The 20,029-nt window shown below is 36.1% G+C and overlaps 1 protein-coding gene across 4 annotated transcripts in view; it reads left to right on the top strand.

Moving 5' to 3' along the window:
• ROBO1 (roundabout guidance receptor 1) overlaps window positions 1-20,029 on the top strand; it is a 401,546-nt gene that overhangs the window by 328,535 nt on the left and 52,982 nt on the right. For all 4 annotated transcript variants that reach the window (XM_042955684.1, XM_042955682.1, XM_042955683.1 and 1 more), the window contains exons 11-18: window positions 1,252-1,333; window positions 1,504-1,672; window positions 1,774-1,940; window positions 7,164-7,285; window positions 8,253-8,484; window positions 9,443-9,564; window positions 12,586-12,757; window positions 17,241-17,438. In XM_042955684.1, the coding sequence (XP_042811618.1) occupies window positions 1,252-1,333; window positions 1,504-1,672; window positions 1,774-1,940; window positions 7,164-7,285; window positions 8,253-8,484; window positions 9,443-9,564; window positions 12,586-12,757; window positions 17,241-17,438 (1,264 nt within the window). The remainder of the gene's footprint in view (window positions 1-1,251; window positions 1,334-1,503; window positions 1,673-1,773; window positions 1,941-7,163; window positions 7,286-8,252; window positions 8,485-9,442; window positions 9,565-12,585; window positions 12,758-17,240; window positions 17,439-20,029) is intronic.

Below are 20,029 nucleotides of genomic sequence, written 5' to 3'. Positions count from 1 at the left end.
TTCCCAGGGCATCACACCTCCCTACCTGTTCTTTCAGGACTGTGTTGTTTTGTTTTGATTTTGCCTTTTCTTTTAGGTCAAGATCAGACAAGCTCACAAGGCATATGAAAGAACAGCTTTGACAGCAATAAACATAAATTTCACTCACTTTATTGCCTGTTGTGGGTGGCTTCTTGGGAGCTTTGGACGAGCATGAGAGTTCATATTACGTGCCATGAAAGTTAATATGTTGTACTTCTTTGTGAGGACGATTGCAGTTTTGTTCCTGCAGTTACCAGAGCAAGATGGCAACATTCTTGCTTTATCAAATGTTACTCAAAGATAGAGTTACTACCTTAATTAAGCAAAGGTGTATGGGTTCGTTATGCTAGTGAAAATTTTTTTTAAATTTTTTTAACGTTTATTTATTTTTGAGAGACAGAGAGAGACAGAGCATGAGCAGGGGAGGGGCAGAGAGAGAGGGAGACACAGAATCCGAAGCAGACTTCAGGCTCTGAGCTGTCAGCACGGAGCCCAACACGGGGCTCGAACCCATGGACCGTGACATCATGACCTGAGCCGAAGTTGGATGCTTAACCAACTGAGCCACCCAGGCACCCCCACTAGTGATAATTTTAAAGCTGAAGATGTGACCCCGGTTTGTTTTCTGGCATTCAGTCTTGAGAAGGGAAAGAGACCATTCATTCCAGCTGAGGTTTGACCTTATACTTATTAAAATTGCCTTCAGTCACAGGTTGAAAAAAATAAAATAAAATGGGAAAAAAGAGTGAATACTTTGAGAAGAAATCATTTTGTGTTTATCCTTTTTCTATAATATATGTTTATCTCAGATAGACACATGGATGTAACCCTAATAAAATATGAAATGGCAAGAATAGTCATTGGCTAAACTTTATGAGGATTACCACGTGACATTGAATATGAAGATATAATTTAGTAATTAAAATTAATGCTCTGAATTTGAATACCTCATTGTTTATTGTCCCTGACACTGAAAATAGTGATAAGGTAAAGCAATTACACATTATATTTTTGTTATGCAATTAAAATAACCATATAAAATCTTATTTTCTGTATTCATGTAATATTTTCCTTTACATTCAATAAAAATATATTCAGTTAAGAGGAAGTTTCTAGTTATTGAATTTTAATGTAGTTATCCATATTCATGGGACATATACAAACCTATCATTGCTTTTCCAGCCCATTGAGCTCTCGATTGTTCCAAATATTTATTTTCTGTCTTCTCAGCTGGGTGACACAGGTCGGTACACCTGCATTGCATCGACCCCCAGTGGTGAGGCAACATGGAGTGCTTACATTGAAGTCCAAGGTAAATTAGATAGCATTTTTGCCTTAAAGCGTAAAAGGAGGTTGTTTATTTACTGGCAAATGGACAAAGTGGATGTTCTGATGCCTGAAGAGGTGTATAATTGTGTAATCTACCTTTACATGGTTATCTGTGTATGTGTAAACATCTGTCCTCTTTTGCCCTTTGATTAGAATTTGGAGTTCCAGTTCAGCCTCCAAGACCCACTGACCCAAATTTAATCCCTAGTGCCCCCTCAAAACCTGAAGTTACAGATGTCAGCAGAAATACGGTAACCTTGTCATGGCAACCAAATTTGAATTCAGGTGCAACTCCAACATCTTACATTATAGAAGCCTTCAGGTAGAGTAAAGATGATGTTTCCTAGTTGGTCTTTTTGTTTTGTTTTGTTTTTTTGGTTTACCATTAAATATGCATGTTCTAACTTGTGTATCTTTCCTCAGCCACGCATCTGGTAGCAGCTGGCAGACTGTAGCAGAGAATGTGAAAACGGAAACATTCGCCATTAAAGGACTAAAACCTAATGCAATTTACCTTTTCCTTGTGAGAGCAGCAAATGCATATGGAATTAGTGATCCAAGCCAGATATCAGATCCAGTGAAAACGCAAGGTAAATACTGATTTACTCAACCTTGTGACACCTACTTGTCCTTAGATGTAATTTTATAAGCCAGTAATTTGTACTGCATAATGCTACAATTGCATACATAATATAGATCTGTTCTTCGAGTTGCTCAATTAATTTTTAATACACAAACACACTGTCTGCAAACTTTATTGTTTTCTGTACCACATACTCCAAGATAAGATTGATAAGAAAGAGCAGGTTTCCCATTTTATAGAATCATAATCTAATGAGATAAAAATACTATGTATTTTTGTATTATATTCGATTTCTTGATTTTTCGATATGGTTATATGTGGGTGTAAAATCTTAATCACATAATAATTGTGTTTAAGATTGAGTCAATTTCACCTGTGTTGAGATTAGCGCTCATGAATTTCTGGATGAGTTTTGAATATCACAACACTAGTCAAGTAATATTTTGTGGAAAATCAGGCAAGTTTAAGAGAGATTTGGAAGATAAACTTGCATTTGTTCTTAATTCAGCTGTGCAGTCAACCTCCTATAAAGCATGGGGAAAAATAATTTAGGTCTGTACATTGTCTGGCCTGTCTTTCATTGTCAATTATATGAGCTGTGATATATTAAACTTTTAAATGATGTCATGTATATTTGGTCAAGGCTGGGTTAAAGAAACAGATAAAAGGAAAGTGAATATGTAGAAGCTACTTCTAAAAAACATTTGAAATTAGAAATCTGCTTACTTGGGCCACATTCTAGATGTACTGCTTTTTACTATCTTTTATGAATAAAAATCGTGTTTAGCTTTCAGCAGGTTATCTCCTATCCACCACCATACTCCACTTGTTATTTTAAAGCTTTAAGAAGAGTAAAATTTACATGATGAATAAAAAGATGATTTGAATCAAGCTTTAACTTTTTAAAAGATATATTGTCATCGTAATTAAAGTATGGTTATCCTTATATTAAAAAAGAAAGATGATTCTAGATGGTAGTGATTAGAAATAGACAGTTATTTTCTCAACAGACAGAGGAATCGTGATGTCTCAATCTTGAGTTGTACCTTTTCAAAGGAAAAAATGTCACTTAAAGTGATAGAAATGAGTTGTGCACACAAAATTGGAAGACTTGAACTACTTTTTCCTGATTTTAGAGAGGGTCTGCCAACCATTTTGCATGTTTTGTCTTTTCTAATGAGTGTATAAGGAATCTCTGTTGAGGGACCTTTTGTTCTAGAATTTACGGAGAAAGCAAATGGAGTTGCAGAACGTGCCCACATTTGTCTCTTGCTGTATGAGTCCAACACACCCAAATGCCTATATTTGCTCTGATGATTCACCTCATCAGGAACGCTAGGACTCTTGGATCTTGCCTTAATGCAGTTTGAGGTTTTCAATATTAGATACACATTTATAAAGAATGCAGACCCTTTGACAGCTGTAAAATGAATTTAAATTTCTGTCCCCAGTACACGGGTCTCTACCTAGGAGACTCCTCTAAGTGAAAGTTTTGACTGACTGCTACTCAATTACCTACTCCTGTGAATTGTCTTGTAATAAACGTCCTTATTTGTAACTGATGTGGCAATTAACGTTTAATCTGAAAATTAACTTAAGCCTTTTTACATTTTAACTGCCTTAGTGGAGCAACGTAAGTGGGATGAACCCCTGTCAGTGGGAAGACTGGAGGTACAGTGAGGTAGGCATACGGTTTTGAAATCAGGAGTCTCTGTCTCATCTCCTGAACCTGTTAGCTCTGCAGCCCTGAGCCAGTTAGTTTGTCCTGAGCTTCAGCTTCCTCACCTAAAACATGCGGCTAAAATCCGTACTCCACAGGTTTGGACAAGGATTCATCAGCTTATGAGCACCCAAGACTCAGATCTCGTTTCTGTTTTACGCTGTAGGAATTTGTTACTGGACGCGTGTTTCTTTCACTGTCTGGACTAAAAATAAAGGAAGTTGATAACCTTTGCAGATGCCATAACACTGAGAAAGACGAGATTGCAGAATGAGAGCATCAGAATTAAATATATCTCAACAGACTGAAGTGATGGGTCAGCACTGACAAGATTAAGATTAATGGAGCGAATTTAAAACTTAACGTTTTAAAAGTTAGCTGTAGAAAGACAAACTGAGGACCCCAGGCCTAAAGGGGGAGTACATGTGTGTCAGGGTGGTGGGGGCAGACAGAGTTCAGTGTTTTGAAGTCCGTTAAAACACCTCTGACCAATTGAGTGTTGTATTTGCCAAAAGAACACACGTAGTCTTAGCTGGCATTAGCAGAACTACGTCTGGATCAAGTCATCTCCTCCCTTTACCCTGAACTGGTCAGATTATGAATGGAATGATGTGCTCCTCTTGAGCGCTACGTTTTCAGGTAGACTTTTAAGAGGAGGACAGTGAGGATACTTGGTGGGGCTGCCAAAACAAGTCCAAGGAGTAGACGTAACATTGCGGAAGGTTTCGTTGTCTAGTTCTTGGACTGCGTTTGAGATGCCCTGAAGCCCAGCTGAAGGTTAGGCTGCTATTGGTTGGAAATTGATTCCTAAGAGAACAGTCATAGTGTCTGTAGCCATTTCAGTAACATGGCTGCAAAAATAAGTCTTCCCCAAAGAGGGATTCCTATGAAGGAGTTGGGTCGCAGTTAAAGGTACAAGGCCTAGTTTCCAGTTCAGGACTCAGGTGGATCCGTTTCACAGCCAGGCTTAGAGCCTTGTCACACAGCTATCGAGATGTCTCTTCCCCAGAACAGGATTTGATGCTGCAAGGAAGATGCCGTGAGTCACGGGCGAGTAGTGGGTGTGTGGGCCGTTGCTGGCATGCTGGGCTTGCCACTCCTGTAACCACTGTGCTTCGTCCATGTGTCCTGTTTGCATAGTATTCTGAGCCCTATCTTTGAAGAATAGGTCCAGCGACACAGCATGTACAGCATGGGTATGGTATAGATAATAAGAACTCAGTCGTTGTAAATAATGAAGCGGGGCCTGGGTCGTCTCTCTTCAGAGACTGTGTATAAATTCCAACACTTGGGAAGCAACTGGATAGAATTACAATCTAAAATTTCCTCCCAGTTTAATTCTGAATGCTCGGAAGGACCTTTTACATTATAATCCTTTTCTTTTTTTTCCCAAGAGAAGAAAGAGGACAAGCAAGAACAGTAACAGGATCAATTCAAAAACACCTGAGGATAGAAGCTTACATATGAGAGGAGGTGTTTAGAAGCTGACATAATGATGTGTTTTTCATGAAGTAATTCCCTTTAACTCACCCAGTGTTTGTTGAACACATTCTGTATGTATGGCTCCGTGCTAGGTGTTCTGGGTTCACACAGATTAACCCAATACCTGCCTTCAAGACGAGGACTTCATATGACTTAACGAAATTCAGTTCTCTTCATATGACTTAACGAATTTCAGTGGCGAAATTCAGTCGCCACCATCGGTAGTGCCATTTAACATATGAGAAAACAGAAAAATAGTGAAATGGCTGATCAGTTGCTGAGTTGGGTGCAAACCCAAGTCTGTCTTATTCCCAGGACTTCGCTCTTATCCTAGAGATAGATGGTAGTTGGAGTCATGGGAGCAATAGAAACCCAAAGGGAAGAGAGAGGTCCTGAGATGGAAGGGTGACAGATAAGTGCTTTTCATCTGAACGCTGTGATAATCAGTTGCCTGAGGGCCAGTGTTAGCCAAAGATATTTGTAGTGATGATAAAGTATGAGAAGCCAATATTATCTCCATTGTTTTTCTCATCTTGCTTCTTTATAAGCTTAATTGATAGGCCCGATATATGTACAGTCAAGAGTATTGTATCTAAGAGTGTGAAATAGCACTCTCGATCTGTCTTCTGTTCGCTTGCCTTCCATGGAGTCCATCAGACCTTGGCAACCTCATTTTTTTGTCATTTCAAGGTTTAATTTAAATTCTAGTTAACATACAGTGTAATACTGGACAGCCTCATTCTTAATATACATATCTTTTGCTTCTTCTTCAGAGTAAGCTCTTTAAAGACTGAAACTAAAATTTGGAAAACTAAAATTATCATTTCTGTTGTTTATGGGATAGTCAATATTCTGGAATGTATATGCCAACATATAATACTATGAGAAAAAGAATTCTGGCCACAAAAAATTATTTATTTTCTTTCCTGCTTCACCCTGTATTCCCTTTTATTATTATAATCAAAGCAAAATGTATGTATTTGGAAAACCTTTTGAGAAATGGGCAATTTTTATTGAGTAGAGACTTTAGTAACTTGAACAAAGCCCCTCCTTTTTGGGGAAAAATAAAGTGCAACATAAATGAACACTTGTAGTAGTTTAATTCTTACTTTGTTTGAGGTCTCCTTTCTTAAATTTTGGTGTTCTTGAGATTGAGAACTTTTTATTAAACCTTCTGTACAGTGATACAATAAGTGAACCAAAGCAAACCATCAGTTAAATAGATGTTAAGTGCTCTTTCCTCATCAGATTTATTTTGTTCTTTTCTTTTTCTTTTTTCTTTTTCTTGTTTTTCTTCTTCTTCTTCTTCTTCTTCTTCTTCTTCTTCTTCTTCTCTCTTCTCTTCTCTTCTCTTCTCTTCTCTTCTCTTCTCTTCTCTTCTCTTCTGTACTCTATTTCATTTTATTCCATTCCATTCCACTGGTGGCTTCTCTATCCACCATTGTAGGTACTAATAACTTACCATGTATCTTTTTGGGGAGGGTATCTAAATTCATCGTATAAGATGTGAGGTGTCTATTTTCTTTTTGTGCTTGCTTTATACTTCCACATTTCCATTCTTTTCATTTCTCATCCACTCTTGCAATTTCTGGATCCTTTCTTGCATACACAAGATTACTGTAGAATTTTGTAACAAACTCAGAGGGATTGCACCAACTCTCATGCTTGGCAAGAAAGCCATCATTACATGGTAGGAGGCGCCCTCAGATGCTGCTTTGTGTCATAGTTATTTTTGCTTCCTGCTCTTTCTTGCTTTCTACTTGTCCTCTGCTGTTCTCTCTCTCTCTCTCTCTCTCTCTCACTCTCTCTCTCTCTCTCTTCCTCCCTCCCTCCCTCCCTCCCATCATCTACTTGCTAATGAAAACGTCAAGCTGTTCCTATTTTCTTCTGTATAACGGGTTAACTTCACAGTTGGAATGATTCTTCTTTTCTGAGAGTTGCCATGCATGAAAGGATTGTTTCACTATGTTTTCATTCAAGTCAGTTACATTGTGGAGGATGTAACACAATCTTCTTGGATTGTTGCAGATGTTCCCCCAACAAGTCAGGGAGTAGATCACAAGCAGGTCCAGAGAGAATTGGGAAATGTTGTACTGCACCTGCACAACCCCACCATCCTTTCTTCCTCTTCAATCGAAGTACACTGGACAGTGAGTCATTGTTGCAATATTTGATTTCAGTTTTAATAAGATGACTCCTGGGGGATCATTATATGAAAAAAATGTATTTATGGAACAGATTGCTTATAACTATATATATATATATATATATATACATATATATATATATATATAGTTATATATATAGTTATAGTTATATGTAGTTTTATATATATAGTTATATATATAGTTACATGTGTATAGTTTTATATATATAGTTACATATATAGTTATATATATAGTTATATATATATAGTTTATATATAGTTATATATATATAAACTATATATAGTTATATTTATATATAGTTATATATATAGTTATATATATATAGTTACATATATATATATATATATATACACACACACACCCACACACACACATATAGTTGACCACTTTTCCACCAATGACAACTTTATAATGTAAGTATTGTTTATTATAGTAGCTGTGCACTGGCTTTAAACAAAAAAAAGTTTCATGTTGTATTTTCTATTATACTGTAATAGTAAACTTTATCATTCTCAAAGAAAAGAAACACAGAATATTAATTATAAATATATAACTTGTGATAGGATCATTACCACATAATTTTTTTAAACTTAGAAATATTTCTAGGTAGTATTAAGTAAATGTTTGAAATTAGAAAGTGGTGAAACACATTTTCTCATCCTTTTGGTCCTGACATATCTCTAGATGTCTATCACAGAACTGTCATGATGCCTAACATTTCTGCACAAACCATAGAAATTAATATCTAATATTAATATATTAAGCTGAAAAGTGAATACATTATAAATGATAGTGACTCATTTTTAGTATTCTATCTTATATAAACTAGAAAACTATAAAGTAAAGCCAGGTAGAATTTTTTGCATTTTGTTACATTTAATTTTCATAATTTTTAAATAAACCAATAAAAAGATATAAATGGTTACATTTTTATTTGTCCTTTTAATAGGTGGACCAACAATCTCAGTATATTCAAGGATATAAAATTCTTTATCGGCCATCAGGAGCCAACCATGGTGAATCGGAGTGGTTAGTTTTTGAAGTGAGGACCCCAACCAAAAATAGCGTGGTTATCCCTGATCTCAAAAAGGGAGTCAACTATGAAATTAAGGCTCGTCCTTTTTTTAATGAATTTCAAGGAGCAGATAGTGAAATTAAGTTTGCAAAGACCTTAGAAGAAGGCAAGTATGAAATGTGTGATTACTGTGCTCTGCAATATATTTGTTAGGTTTTTATTAACTTAATTGAAGAAATGTTAATGTTAATACTGACACTGATTATTAACTGTCTTGATATTGAACATTATATTTTCCTAATAGAATTTGTTCAGTTAGAGCTTCTAAAGACCAAAATTCCATAACATATGACTTGCTTTAATAGTGGCCTCTGTAAAAATGTGCAAATGTGGACTCAACTGTGTGTTACTTAATGGCATATATAGGACATACTCAATTGTTCAGAACTAAAACTCACATTTAAAGATAAACTTGCTCTCAATGTGCTTGACTTTCCATTAATTATCTTCTATTCACTGATTGAATGTTACTTTGAGTAATGATTTATAAATAAGGTGAGTATTGACTTGGTTTTTCCAGGACTTTCTGGGGTTAGCATTTTATGCTTATGCCTCATGTCTATGGAAACTGCTCAGCTCTAGAAAAACCAGTATGATAGGCTACTCTATAACTGGAATTTTAAACCCTTATTTACAGAAAGGTTAAATGTCACAAACATATTCTTTAATAAAACCAGAATTTTCTGTAAAATGTGTTCATTACTTTGATTACATAAATGATAAGGATATAGTTAATGTCATGGGTGATTAATGTATACCTTTATAGTTTGGAACGCTTGTAGGGAGAACATGAGACTAAGGTTATAGGGTAGGAGAAACAAGAATTTTCCTGGCATATTTTGTGGAGATAATCTATGTAACTTTGGTTATGGAAAATTCTCAATAGCTAAAGAGTTAGCAATATTGAGGAGACACTTAAATCATTTGGGACGATTCAGACTTGGATGAGACATATGCATATATTGACATAGATTTTATATAGTGACTACTTGACTTTAAATGTTGTGTCTGCTTCCAGTGTTCTCTAATATATTCATAACCTACTTTTTAAAATAATTTAATAGCACCCAGTGCCCCACCCCAAAGTGTAACTGTGTCAAAGAATGATGGAAATGGAACTGCAATTCTTGTTAGTTGGCAGGCGCCTCCAGAAGACACTCAAAACGGAATGGTCCAAGAGTATAAGGTAATACATATATAGTAATTTACTGATGGACACCCTTCTCCCCCTACCAAAAAAAAAAAACAAAAACAAAAACAAAAAAAACCCACAAAAAACACACACACAGAAAAAGCGTGTTTAAATTGTGGATATTTGGCGCCATCTGCTGGTCAATGGAGCAACATGTAAAATTATTTGAAAAACACTTTCCTTTTCAGTAATTGTGGAATAATTCTTTCTTCAGCCATTTGAAGAAACAGTTAATTTAAAAGAAGTAATCTATATGGTCACAAAATCTATAGGTCCATGTAATTTCACACAAACAGCAAGTATGAATGCTAATAAAAAAGTAATTTTTTTACCTTAAAAAAATACCTTGAATATATTTTGCAGGATTTGGTTGCCCCATGAATTACCTATGAGTCAAATTCTATTAAACATGGTTTGCTTTATGTTTTTTTCAACATATTTGAAATTTTCGAACTTTGGAGCTAAGTTGGAAAACTTATTTTGAGGTGCACAAATTTTTTTTTTCTATAAACTGTGTTTTAGTTTCAAAGGAAAATGTCCTGTCTCAGAGGAGATTCAGTTATAAATTTATGTATGTTTAAATGAATTTTAAAAATATAAGATGTCAAGTGGCTTAATCTAATATTCTGACAATTATTTTTATCTGTGAAGTCATTGGCTTTAGTCATTAAATTTAAGAGTCTTACATAGATTTTGAGCAAATATTTTCAAGCATGACAAGGTACAATAAAAACTAATTTAGGGTCATGAGATGTAGCCTATCAATGAATCTATATTATAGGAAAGGCTTAATGATCCATGATAAATGAAGAAGTGATTGATTGAATCAGGGGAATCTCAATAGAAAATAGCTTTCACAGGTCTTTTTTTCCAACATATGTGTAAACATATTGCATACTAAAAGAATTTTAACTGCAAAACATGTATTTCCGTAGATACTGCTTTGTATTCCCGTGATACCTGAGTATTTTTCTAGTTACTATCTAAACTGTGATACGAGTTTATCTCACATATGTGAATATTTTAGTCTGTGTCCATTGATAGGAAAATGACGTTAAAAAGGTGAACACATTTATCTTCTACAGGCAATTGCATACCAACATCAGAATCACTTGTGGACTCATTTTCCAAGTATAGGTCCCTGACCACCATTCTGAGAGATTCTGATTCAGTAGGTCTGATAGGGCACTTGCATATGTATTTTGGTAGATCTTTCCAAGGTGATTCTAATGTGCACACTTGGTAAGACCCAAATAAAGACCATCAGTGTTCTTTTGAGTAGCAAATTGGTTTGTAAAACAACTAGATATACTGAGCTTAATTTAGGTCTAATATTTTCTTAAAATGATTTTTAAAAACAAACTGAAAACCTCGTTATGAAATTTGCATATATTTTTAAAGGGTGACATTTTATAGTATTTAAAATAGTGCTGTGAATGCCCCTCAAATGTTCTAAGATATTTCAAATTAGATCTTCTAGTGTAATTGAGTCATTAAAAGGTACTAGTCTCTACGATGTAAGTGTTTTCTCATGAATATCAAGGTTATCTGAATACTGGGGAGTGACAGGATGCTATGGTTCAGTCCAGAAAAATGAACTGTTATAGAGATTATTAAGGATTTAAAATGAGGTGATGTCTCAGCTCTCAAGTAAAATTGTGTAATGTAGGCATTTTCCCCTAAGAGCCAAAGCTCATTTCTCTCCAGAAGAAATGCAAAAGGGTGGATTTCACTTAACTTCATGGTCAATTTAAAATAATAAAATGCCTTTGAAAACCTGATTGACTGGTACAAAATCAGTTTGTGGCTTTGGTTCAGCTGTGTAATGTAATTGGGGGAGGAAAAAATCACAAAGGACTCTTTATTTCCAAATGGTCAGATCCTGGTATAGAGTCTGACCATTTGTTGGTGTTATGCATTGAAACAATATTAAAATAATGTTAACCTCCAAAGAAAAAAATAAATGGTGGTTGCCTACATGATAGGAGACACTGGTACTCTTTCTTGGGTTTATTTTAAATCCCATTCCATATTACAGTTTAGACAATAGGCTACTTGAAACTAATCCTACATCTTGCTCGAGGACATCGTAAAGAATAGAGAGTGTGTTTTACTACCCCATGGACCATTTTCTTATGGCAACTGAGTCCAAATGCTGTCATGCACCATATCCTACTTCTTGAACATTGCTGAGGGTCACTCTGATTAAATAATCCTTTAGTGAAATTTAAATTAAGGATTACTGTGTAGTTCAGATATCTTAATTTCCTTAAAATAATTTCCCATCACAAATATCCTTATCAAAGTTATTGAGCTATACACTAGTTTTCTTATTGGAAGAATATTTTTCTTTCAAATATGTGTTGTTATTTTTCATTGTCTCATATATGTTATCAAAGACTCACACACCACAGGCTGAGTAGACTCCTAGGAAGACCCTTTCTCCTTGTATCCAGTTTTATTTATTTACTTTTCACTAAACTCTATAACTCTACACCGAACATGGGGCTCAAACTTGGGACCCAGAGACCAAGAGTCACATGCTCCAGTAATTGAGTCAACCAGGTACCCCTGTCCAGTTTTGTTATAAATAGCCATATTTATACAAAGGTACTTTAGATTAAGTTATTGATCTTTATCTGGCTATACACAGCTTTTTGCAAAGCCTTTTTGGCAAATAATTTCTAGGTGTTTAAAAAGAAAAAAACACCCTGTTGATTTGGACTGATAATAAGAACCTGTGTCTTTGAGCAAAAATGTATAGACTTTCCCATTATAATCCTTTCAAAGTATATGAGACAATTTAGAGAGGTTTTGAAGGTACTGGTAACCTGAGGTTTGACGGGGAGAGGCCTCTCAGAACTAGATCCTAGGGAAAAATGACTTTTGCAGCATCCTATATTAGGTTCATGATGAGTCTGAACTTGGTCTGGGTCTAAAACTGAAATGCTATGCTGATCTTTGCGTTCACTTAAATAGTTTACCAGCTTAACATTCCTTGTTCTCTTCTTAAAGGTTTGGTGTCTGGGCAATGAAACTAGATATCATATAAACAAGACAGTAGATGGTTCCACCTTTTCTGTGGTCATCCCTTCTCTGGTTCCTGGGATCCGGTACAGCATAGAGGTGGCAGCCAGCACTGGGGCCGGGGCCGGGGTGAAGAGCGAGCCACAGTTCATCCAGTTAGGTGAGTGCCAGTACAGATCCACTTTGACAGTCTGTCGCTGTATCCATTGTCCTGCCTTTGTTTTTTGTTGGTTGGTTGGTTTGTTGGAAATAGAGCTGCAACAATATATTTCATAAATGCAGAAAGATATATACAAGTATATAATTATAAAAATATAGAATAGACCATATAATATTATGATTACATAAATGTATATAATATGTATCACAACTAAACTTAAACTTAGCTGAGCACACATTTTAAATTATATTTCAAGCAAAGGCTGTCAGCATTCATTGTCATCCTAATTCTATCCTTTTCTTTTCTTTTTTGGTCTATTCAACAAATACTATTAATTGAGAACCAAGGATACCTCAGTGGGTAAGAAAGACAGTCTGAACATTCACGGAATTTATAGTGATTTGGATGAAAAAAATAAATTCCCATGAAAAAGTTACACTAGGCATTAGAAGTTTAAGCAATATGCAACTTATATTTATCATTTTGGTGTCTGTTGTTTTTTTTTTTAAAGTTGTTATTTATATTGAGAGAGAGAGATAGGAGAGAGTGGGGAAGAGGCAGAGAGAGGGAGAGAAAGAGAATCCCTAACAGGCTCCACACTGTCAGTGCAGAGCCTGATGAGGGGCACGATCCCACAAACTATGAGATCAAGAGCCAAATGCTCAGCCAAGGCAGCCTGGGCTCAAGCCACCCAGGCACCCCATTTTTGGTGTCTGTTTAAAATTTTAATTGCTTTTTATAACAAAAGATAGATTCAAATGTCAAAGAGAATGGGAATATGGTTATATGCTAATTACTTAGATAGTTAAATACAATATGTGCTTCAAAAGTGGTTAGATGAATTAAAAGAAAAAAAGAAAACTTAACAGAGAAGCATTGTAACAACAGTCTCCTGTAGTCAATGTCGCATGAATACAAAATACAAATTAGTAAATGGTTACTAGAAAAATGTAAAGCAAATAATAACAAAACAGCAACAAATACAACTATAAATGGAAAGGGAAAAGAAAAGTGTCAATATTAAGAGGCTACATTTAAATTACAAAAGATGCTGAGAGCCCAGTCAACATTGTGTCTGTTCATTTCAGATCCCAAGTTAAGCATTAATAAGATTTTATGTCCGTTTCTAAATTATGGAAAAGGATCAGATATATGCATTTTTTATACTTCACAGATAAGTGCATAGTATTTTTGCATTTGGATGATAATCGATGACATTCAAGACATTATTTCAAAACAAAATTAAAAAACATTTGGCTTTGAATAAACTGTGTTGTATAAGCTTTACATTCAATTTGGAAACTATCATTGTTCCATTGTTAAGACAATGCTATCTTCTCTAGTAGATGTCCTTGCCGAACTCCTGTGGTATAACACAATAAAGTCCACCTGAAGTGCAGTAATTGTGGGGTAGGACCCTGTTCCTTGTAGACGTGGAGGGTCACGGGCTGATGAGGCTTAGCTTTATTTAATGTGGAGCTTCCAAGGTTGACCCAAGGCCAGCAGAAAGAAAAAGAAACACATAGTGTAGGGGAGGATTTAATGGTGCAGATCTAGAAATAGTGCATGCCTCCTGCCCAGGACTCAAGTCCCGTGATTCCAAATAGATGAATGGGAACACCACAAAATGAAGTCACTGGTGAGGGAGCTACCTCCCGAAAACTCTATGCTATGGCAATAACATTCCAACCTTCAGAAGGGAGCTTGCTCCATCCGCCAGAGCCATGGACCAGAATTCGAGTTGGGAATTATCTTTTTAAACAGTGATTACGTGTGCAACCTTTAGGTGGAAATAGTTTCATGATTTATTTCAGGATCATCTATTACAAAATTCCAAGTAATACAGGAAACTAAGAGAATTACTTGATACAATTTTAGGTGAGATAAGGGAAAAACAGTCTCAGTATAGACCTTTTACTCACTTGCCCACTTTTATGAAGTGTCAGTACTAACTTATTAAAATTGATATTATAGGTTACACTGTGATGACCTTATACATTGTTGATGTCACTTACCTACTTTTGTAACATGTGATTTTAGTCCTGTGTTTTCAGAGCTGAATTGGGAAAGGGCCATGTGTAATTTTATTTATTTAAGATTTAAATCAAGGGATTTGAGGGTCAAATTGGTTTTCTTGAAATTATAAATGTGTTCCAGTTTTCCATATCTTAGTATAGCCTCAGCTGCAGTGAGACAAAGACTGAGATACAGAGTGGCCGTTTTAATTCATTAGTCACACCACACTTTATTCTCTTAAGCCCATCTGGTCGCTTGCATGGAACCTCTCTTAGCTGTCTCCATAAAATCTGAAGCTACCCAACTTAACCTTGCACAAATAGCCATGAAATCTATAAACTTAGTAGATACAAAAAGTGTATCAGGAAAAAAAAAAAAAAAAAGAATAGGTCTGCTTGGTGAACTCGCAGAGGATGAAGTGCTTTTACGATAACTGTAGATAAAAGAGCCTGGAACATGAAATGAAACATTCAGTCAACAAACTGTTGAAAGCAGGTAACTGAGAGAATTTATAAAAATAGGCTTTTCCGGCTTGACCCTCCACAGAATATAATATGGGATTCTGTTCAAAAAAAAAGGTAAAAAAAAAATAATAATAACACCACACACAGACACACACACACACACACACACACACACACACACCCCTGTGAGTAGCAGTGTAGCTACCATTTTACATAGAAAGGGGTGGCACTTTCACAAGATTGTTTCCTTAGCCACTGAATGCTGCTTATTTGTCTAACCAATGTCTTATTGGGACATAATATCATCTAATAAGAAAAAAATCGTCTGTAGATTTTTTTTTTTCTGTTGGAGAAATGTTATTCCTAGATAATAAGCTATCGTGGTTATTTTTCTGAAAAAAAAAGGGGGGGTGGAATTTTGGATTAGAACAAATGTTTCTATTTTATTTTATTTTATTTTATTTTATTTTATTTTATTTTATTTTATTTTATTTTATTTTATTTTTAACGTTTATTTTTGAGACAGGGTGAGACAGAGCATGAATAGGGGAGGGTCAGAGAGAGGGAGACACAGAATCTGAAACAGGCTCTGGGCTCTGAGCTGTCAGCACAGAGCCCAACGTGGGGCTCAAACTCACAGACCGCGAGATCGTGACCTGAGCCGAAGTCAGCCGCTCAACCAACTGAGCCACCCAGGCGCCCCAAAATGTTTCTATTTTAAAACAGCTTCATTACCAGAACATTTTCAGAGTCCAGTGAAATTTGACGACTGTAAGAAAGCACCAGCCCTAATGAAATGGACAAACCCTTCTTGTTTCACCAGATGTTGTGGGGGAGGAACATTAAAAGTAGACACTGGTGGGAATTCTGCCCACTGGGCCACCTTGGTGTTGCGATCAAGTCAGAGCCCATGAAGTAGGGTATGGCTCTGATGACAGCACAGCACTTCCAGTTCTCCATAGACTCTGCTAACTGCTCTGTGTGACTTGACGGAATGGTGGGCTTAGACAATGAATCGCAGTGGGTTTAAACATGAATGCAAAAATAAGTACATTTGAATAGCCATCAATGCCGTCGATTTCAAATTCTTGGATTGAGATAACAAAACACAAACCTTCTTGGCTTGATAACACTTGATAGTTCTTGTCCATATTTAATGTTCTTATATCTGTTGTTGATCACGGCTATTATTTTAAAAAGAAAGAGATGACTTGAAAAAAAAAATGTGGGACACCTGGTTCGTTCATTCAGTAGACCATCCAACTCTTGATCTCAGGGTTGTGAGGTCAAGCCCCATGTTGGGTATAGAGATTACTGTTAAAAAATAGGAATATTATTCATAGTTATTTCAGTGGTAAGATTATCTTAATTTTTCTTTGGTTTTATATTAAACTAAATTTTATAGACCCTTTGAACATAGGCCCAAATAACGTGTTTATAAGACATTTTAGAGTCTTAAAATAATAGCCTATACAATCGGGGTATAGGGACAAGGAAAGTATACACTGTTTTTTTCAATATAGGCCTTAAGAAGAGGAAATAACCTTTTATTTGTTAATATTTTAAAACCTATAGAAGTCTGAGACAGTTTATATCTTTTTTATACAACTTATTTGATACTCCTTATTTATATACTATTGTTGACATATTTCACTTTTTAGATTTATAGTTTTGTATTTATCTCAGCACTAACCTGTGAAAGTTCATCTAAGCAATAAGCTGCAGAGTTTTCTGGAGTAAAAAATAGAAATTGTGTGCCATTGTCTTTGTTTTAAAATATAGTCCATAAAATTACCGCATCATATGTGTTTTGTATGAAGATAAAGTGAATATGATTTTGCTGACAATCTCCTGGACTATTTTAATTAACAGAGGTGGATGTCATAGAATAAAAGAAATTACTGTTCAGAAATTGACAAAGTAATGATAGCCACCTTAGATAAGTATGCATTCGTTGTCTCATTGACTTTTAAACCCACATTAATCCAAAGATGGCATTTCAGATTCTCATGGAAACCCTGTGTCGCCTGAAGACCAGGTCAGCCTTGCTCAGCAGATCTCCGATGTGGTGAAGCAGCCAGCGTTCATTGCCGGAATCGGGGCAGCCTGCTGGATCATCCTCATGGTGTTTAGCATCTGGCTTTATCGACACCGCAAGAAGAGAAACGGGCTGACTAGTACTTACGCGGGTATCAGAAAAGGTACTACCTTTCCTAAGTTTTCCATTTTGTAATATGTTTGTGTAACTCCTGATTTTAATCTGTGACCCCAGAATATTCATGACCATGTATCTCCTGTAGTAAATTATTTTCATATAGAAAGATTTTCAAAAGTGCTTTTATTGTATTGTCATCTCCACCCATTGACTCCTCTTGATTAGCAGCACTTCCAACAAGGGTTTATCCGTTTCAGGCTCAATTCCTTTAAAATAGATTTCACCAAGGTAGGTCCACCCTTGTTTGTTATACCATCTCCTGTGCTTTGGGGGAGTTACTCCGTGGTTTTACATTCTTGAAGAAATGTTTTAGCCTCGTTGTCCCAGGAATTATAAATACAAGCTCTGCACTGAGCTTAAACGGAGTGCTGTTGTTTTTGTGAAGCTGAAGACATTATTTGTAAACTAATTATTTTATGATTCTTTCTGATGATCTATCAAATAGTTATTTCTTACTGAACATGGAATGCCCAGCTAAATGATGTGCCTCCATTTGCAGAGAGGAGTGTTTATTTTATTTTTTTATTGCTGTATTTAAAGTTGCGGAGTTGAATATCGATATGGCGTTAATTAGCGATGGGGATTTCGTTACAAATGTGTTGATAGTTTTAGAAGAAAAAGTTTACCTGGCTGCTGTTAGTTACAATTGTATGGATGAACTGAGTACACCAAGAATTTTCAGACACCTTCACCATACATGCCTTTGAAGTCTGTACACTGGTGATTTGTATTTTTTATCCTTTGATAAGATTTGTGAACGTTCTCAGGCAAATAATCCTCCCTGCCCCCACCTTCCGAACAAATATATTAATCAATTCTGGGCCTCTGATATGGGCTATAGGTAGTTTGAGTGAAGGTTCTGGCTATCTGGGGAGAGGCCCAATTTATGTCTTTAGTCCAACTAAATTATTTATACTGCTCCTTTTTTGCTCTCAAAACTGTCCTGGTTTATATGACACATTACACATTCACCCTAGTCATAGGGCTTAGATGCAAATCTAACACAACACTTTTGCTTTGCTGCAAATTTAAAGGGAATTACCGATAAACACATCCCCTCCCTCCACCATCACCACCCTTTAGAAAAACGTCAACAGAATTTTTGAAGGGAACATTTCCTAAGTGTCTTGGCTAAGCCCTTTCTCTAATCAGTTATAGGCAAAGTCAGAATTTGTGGTGCTAGCTAGAACTTTTCTCAATGAGAAGTTCTCTTGACTGTCCCTGTACACTTATAAAACAGCCTGGAGAAGCAGTCTAAAATATTAGTGCTCTCAGTCACAAGGGATCTTGGCAAGAAAGAGTGCACACAACTTCATCACCGTGCTGCAAAAATAAATTAATGTGCCTCCTGCCTGTGGGTGTGCAGCATTCTATGTAGGTACACTTGCTGCAGCATTACCATCCTTAAAAATGTTTTTTTTTTCAGATATGTATTCTGTCTAGAGATGAAGCAAAATGTCAGTATCCCTGCCTGTGAAATGGAAAATGAGGGCTTGGAGGTTACTGCAAAGGGAGCTGGCGCTCATTATGTATACAAAGCAGGACAATGTCCCTCACATGTGTCACCATATAAAACCTTTGACTAAATGGCAATGCCGAGAAGGGGCTTGCGGGTGTCCCTGTGTCGTGGGGCAGGGAAGGGGCAGGGGTGTTGGGAGCTGTGTTTTGAAATCCAACTTGAAGAGGATAAGTGATTTAATTAACGCACAGATGAGGACTCTCTTGAATTCTCCGGGAATCTTGTACTTCTTAGTGCCATAAGGTGCTGTAGCTGTACAGTCATAACAATTGAATGCTCTGTATTGTCTTGAAATCTAAATATGTGACATGAAACCCACTTCCTCTCTGAAATTTCTCTTCTTCCACTAATGTACTTTAAGCATGCTGGCAGATGCCTATGTGCTCTTTGTGCAAAACCTATTAAACTAATATCATTGTCCTTTTAACTAGCTTGTGTTAAAGCAGAAATCATAGAACATAATTACAAATGTAATTGGTGAGCATTCGATTCAGCTTTCCCATTTTGCCTTGTTGGCACTTTTTCATAATTCTGTTTCCATGCAATTCAAAAAAAAAAAAAAAAAGTGCATCCTGAAACCTTAAATTGTCTCTGCCAAAACAATGCCAGTAATTAAAAGAAAAAAACGAGATGAAGCATTTCAAAGAAATAGACATGAAAGAACCTATTGCCCTATAAACCATCAAGCCAGAGTGTGACTTTGGGTGACACTGAGCATTTTTAAACACCCCCCGCCCCCATTTATCTGTAGATAAACCCTATGCTGGAACATGCCATGTCCCTTTTCCACATGCATTCACACGGTGCACCAGCATCGCTGGGTAAAAAGAGATTATTGTATTATCAGAGGCTTTGAAAATTAAGTTGTTTTTTGGGGTACAGGCTGTAAAAATTTCACTTAGATGGACTTCTTTTCATCTCTCCTTTAGTTCCTTTAACTGGGTTGGCAGTTAGCTAAGAGTACAGACAAGGACCTTTCATATTGTCCCTATGTCCTTATGACTGCAGATTAATGCTCAGGCACTTGAATAGCTTCACTTTCCAATGTACCTTTTATT

Source organism: Panthera leo, chromosome C2 (genome assembly GCF_018350215.1).
Source record: "Panthera leo isolate Ple1 chromosome C2, P.leo_Ple1_pat1.1, whole genome shotgun sequence".
Taxonomy (NCBI): Eukaryota; Metazoa; Chordata; class Mammalia; order Carnivora; family Felidae; genus Panthera; species Panthera leo.
The sequence above is the reverse complement of the archived record's forward strand: the minus strand, read 5'-3'. Positions and strand labels throughout refer to the sequence as shown.